We start from the raw sequence: 4,371 nt of genomic DNA, 5'->3' as shown, positions 1-4,371 counted from the left end.
TATAACACATTTTTTTCAGATGTCATAAGTCAAATAATCTGCCAATAGAGCTAGCACTTTTTCATCAATATTAAGGAATTATTGACTTAAAACAAGCTGGGACAAGTTATTAAAAAGTTACTTGTAAATTAGTTTTGTCTTATTCCATATGTATTAAGACATTTTCACCAGAAGCTTGACCAAAAATACTTGCTAAGATTTTGTGCTTTAGCAGCGTAACTAATAATGGCTAATAAAAACAGGAAAACACACTCTAAAAACTAATAAAACTAACGACATTAGACAAACAAAAAGTAACAGCAAAATTAAACTAAACTATCCTGAAAAACCAAAAACTATCATACCCCTGCTTTTCACACAGGCTGGTGACCCGACTCTCTGTGCCAGGTTGCTTTCAGAAACACACTCCTACCTGCATCTTGCCTTTGCCGTCATCCACCATGCCGTGCTGGGCAGCCATGACTGTGTTTGTGTGCAAGGTGGAGGCATCAAAAGGCACTTGTTCCACTTTGGCGATGCGCCCGATAGCATAGGCCTTACTAGGTCCTGTTGTCTCATCCTTGTCCCTCCAGTCGCTGAAGAACTGCTTGAACAAGGTCGTTTCTGCTCCGGCAGGAAGGACTTGGATCTGCAGGTGTAACTTGACTGTTAGCTTTAGCTTAGCAAAACTTTGTGGGACTTTTTAGACTGGTTAAGGATGCAGGGACATTACCTGTGTTTTATTGCTGTACCCCTTGTCTTTGATGAACTGCTGTCCTGCAGACATGGCGGCTTTACGCTCAGAAGCATTGGCCTTTGGACCTGTGAGAGTTAAAAGGAGAAGGCCATCAGTTTATACTGTGGTGCAATTCTAATTTAATTAAATGCTTCGTAAAAAAAAAAAAAAAAAATATATATAGTTTTTGTTCATGTATGACTTTCCTCCCATCATTGTCATATTATTTTGGACTTTTAATATCACTTTCAGTTGTGCTCTAGAATTGTAGCATCTTCGTTATGCTAGTTGTGATTTATTCTTTTCATAGACTTTTGTTCATAATTTTTTTTTGGTTGAGGTGTTGCATGTTTGGACAACTGTCCCGTCTGGTTTTAAATACTATGCAGCTGGCAGGACTTTTGCTCTTAATTATTACTTTCGGACAGTTGTTATGACGTACAACTGTGGCAGAAAGATTTTGCTTTTCACAACACGGCCAGCTGATTAGCATCTCAAACACTCAAACACATGAATTTTGACCCCAAATCCGAAAGAGTTCTAAAGGGGTCTTCTTGGATGCAGAGCTTTACCAAAGAGAAAAGAGAGAAGGAAGAAGTTCACATAATCACCATCCACAACCACTCTCTAATACTTGAATACTATGAGATATAATAATGTTTAATTTCCCTTTGGGATAAATTAAGTCAACATGAAAGCACAGTTCATCCATTTTATAGGACTGACTTTGGGTTTGGGAACACCCTTTGGGAAACCTATTGTTCCTTGACTTTATCCATTCTAGTTGGTACATGTGTCTGGAATTATCATGTGATGGAAAGTCCAGTGGCATTAAAGTTCCAACCTTCTGACTTAATCTATCAGCCACTGATGTTAGAAAATTGTTCCATAGCAACCATGAACCCTTTATATCATTAAGAAGGTTTTGGACGAGAAAGTATCAGCTGCCTAAAAACTAACACATTGAGGAATTACATTGACAAACCAAATAACTTTTAACTGTTTGTCCACAATGACTAGAATGTTTGGAGGATTCCAGGTGGGGCTTTTAAACCTAGCAACACTGCAGCAGCTGGTAAGCATGATGGTGGCAACCTCATGCTGAGGGTCACTGCAAATGGAGGGAATAATCAGGAAAACTATCTCCAATTTCACACCAACAATAAGATGGTTAAAACCAGTGTTTTTTAAAGTGGGGCCCGAGGGCCACTGGGGGCCACCAGAAGGGGCCTCAGAAACCTGGAGGGAAGAAGAGGAAAAAAATGCAAAAATAAAAAATGTTAATCTAATAAAAAATTTTAGCATAAATTTTAAATCTAAATTTTTTTTGTCAGAAAATCAAAAGTGTTTTTCAGTCATTATAATAAAATGTGAGTTTAACTAATTTATTAACATTATTTAATAAACAGCTACAATTATTAATAAACAGTGAAATGACTTAATTATGTTAAGTCATTTAAACCTTGTTTATAGAACTTTTTTTGTCTTTAGCAGGACGAATGTCTCATTACTCAGGGACAACAGATGAAAAAGTAGCCATTTGCCTAATTTTGGAGCATTTACAGAAATGCCAATTAATGTGGATTGTCCCTACCAAGTAAATTAAATTAAAATTAAACAAAATTTGCTACATTCATCTTTCTGATTGACCCATGAGTGTCGCTTTAATAATTTTTCTGCTACATCATCAAGACATGAACACTTTCAGTACCCTTCCAAACAAAGATGTTCCTGTCCACCCCATTGTCCAGGATGTAGCACTCCTCAGGGGACAACATGGCCTGTTTGAAGGGACTGGACTGAGCCACAGCCGTCACCTTCATGGAGCCAGAGGCATCTGAGATCTGAAGAGCAACAACACACAGTCACATTAAAGTGATTTGAATAAGCAAACATGAAATCTGTGGTTTGTAGACTGTAGTAGAGTAAACAGCTTTGTTTTAGGAGGTCCCATGCAATTATTAGACTTTACAGACAGTTTAATATTTACCATGTAGAGGGCGCCCTTCTTCCTGTTGGAGGTGTCCACCTTGTCATCATCCGGAGTGCTGGGAGCAATGGTGGGTTTGGATCCTAAAGCCTGAACAAACAAGCTGAAGAGTCAGTCACTGTGATTTTGTCTCCATCAGTAAACCAGCAGAATGGCAGCAATTTGATTGGTTGATGTGAGGTCCCACTAACGTCAGCCAGATCAAAACTAAACTTAAGAAAAAGGATCAATCTCAAACTGCCCCCTGCCCCATACTCAGGTTCATTATTCCTCTGCGATGTAAAGGAAGTGTTTACAATGTCACCATTGCACAGAACTAGCACAGAGACAAAGAGCATCTTTGTGTCCGCCCATTCCCACGCCGACAGACATTAATTCCACAGAATGATTCTGATTGAGGCTCACACTCGATGTGGTTCATCAGGGGGAAAAAAGAGGAATGTGAGAATGTTTCACCTCTATGATTTCAGAAGGCTCGCCTCCTTCCTCCACCATGTGCACCTTGGCTCGGCCGTTTCTCTCATTGTCTCTGATGTCGATGGCCACCTGGGAGGCCTTGAGCCGCTCGAAACGGTTACACTCACTGCCGCACCACTGGTACACATCCTGCAGGACGCGGAGAAAAAGAGAAGAAAAGGATGTTTGAACCCTCAACTGTTTGGAAAGATAAGAAGACAGGAGCATCACCTGCAGCATCATTTATGACTTTAGGAGGCCAGTTACTCTACACCGAGAAAGCCTTTGACTCCTAAAGTCAAGTTTCACAAATTCAAAATTATATAATCCAATCAAATTTCATTTGTGTAGCACATTTCAGCAACGAAGCAGTTCGAAGTGCTTCATAAAAACACAAAAATCAGCAACTGAAACATTACATTTATTCAACACCACATACAGTGTGTTGCAAAACTGTTTACTCCCTGTAGTGGAAAATTTTACGATTACCACATGATTATAAGTAAAACAATGCATGGCAGTATAATGACTCTTGTGTAATGCACATGCTCATGAAAAAGTCTTCTGAAGCCATTTCTATGGCCTTGGTTTTACAATAAAGTTGTTAAATTGTTTCTACTTGCACCCTCATGACGTGCTTGATTCCCCAAGCGAAAGAAGAGACGTGTGCTTCCAATCTGTTCTGTAACCAAGTAGATTCTCAAATTATGTGAATGGAGTGAAACCCTCCCTACAAAACTGTATGCTGTGTTCTGATCCAGGCTCTTTTTCCTGACTGTGTTCAGTGAGCAGAGGCTTCAAACGCTGGAAAGCATTTGAATAAATTCTGATTACGAATGTCTTATTTCTCTGGTTCTTTGGGCTTTAAAACAGTTTTTCCTCACTCTTTGTTAAAGAAAAATTTCCACAACAGTTTGGCGACACGAACAGGATCCGGACAGTTGGAGAGGTCGAGGGAGACGGGAGATCAGAAGCATTAGCCTGAGGAGTTTGACTTCAGTCCACCTCCATGTCAAACGAGGGGAGTCTGCCTACTGATCGGATCCATAAGAACTTTAACAGTGAGGACTGTTTCAATTGGGTTTTGTTGTTGTTGTTTGTTTGGTTTTTTTATTTATTTATTTCTGCTGGGACAGAAATGAATAGACTGCTGGTGAACTAAGGTTAATATAATCCAGCAGGGAGTAAGGATAATTATCTAAAGAGTAGA

The 4,371-nt window shown here is 39.5% G+C and overlaps 1 protein-coding gene across 1 annotated transcript in view; it reads right to left on the bottom strand.

Moving 5' to 3' along the window:
* scinlb (scinderin like b) overlaps window positions 1-4,371 on the bottom strand; it is a 32,779-nt gene that overhangs the window by 9,632 nt on the left and 18,776 nt on the right. Inside the window, exons 5-9 of the mRNA XM_015050103.1 lie at window positions 3,162-3,311; window positions 2,706-2,795; window positions 2,427-2,559; window positions 713-801; window positions 413-628 (exon numbers count right to left, since the gene is read on the bottom strand). Of these exons, the coding sequence (XP_014905589.1) occupies window positions 413-628; window positions 713-801; window positions 2,427-2,559; window positions 2,706-2,795; window positions 3,162-3,311 (678 nt within the window). The remainder of the gene's footprint in view (window positions 1-412; window positions 629-712; window positions 802-2,426; window positions 2,560-2,705; window positions 2,796-3,161; window positions 3,312-4,371) is intronic.

Source organism: Poecilia latipinna, unplaced genomic scaffold, assembly GCF_001443285.1.
Source record: "Poecilia latipinna isolate Pla-1442-1.1 unplaced genomic scaffold, P_latipinna-1.0 Scaffold975, whole genome shotgun sequence".
Classification (NCBI taxonomy): domain Eukaryota; kingdom Metazoa; phylum Chordata; class Actinopteri; order Cyprinodontiformes; family Poeciliidae; genus Poecilia; species Poecilia latipinna.
The sequence above is the reverse complement of the archived record's forward strand: the minus strand, read 5'-3'. Positions and strand labels throughout refer to the sequence as shown.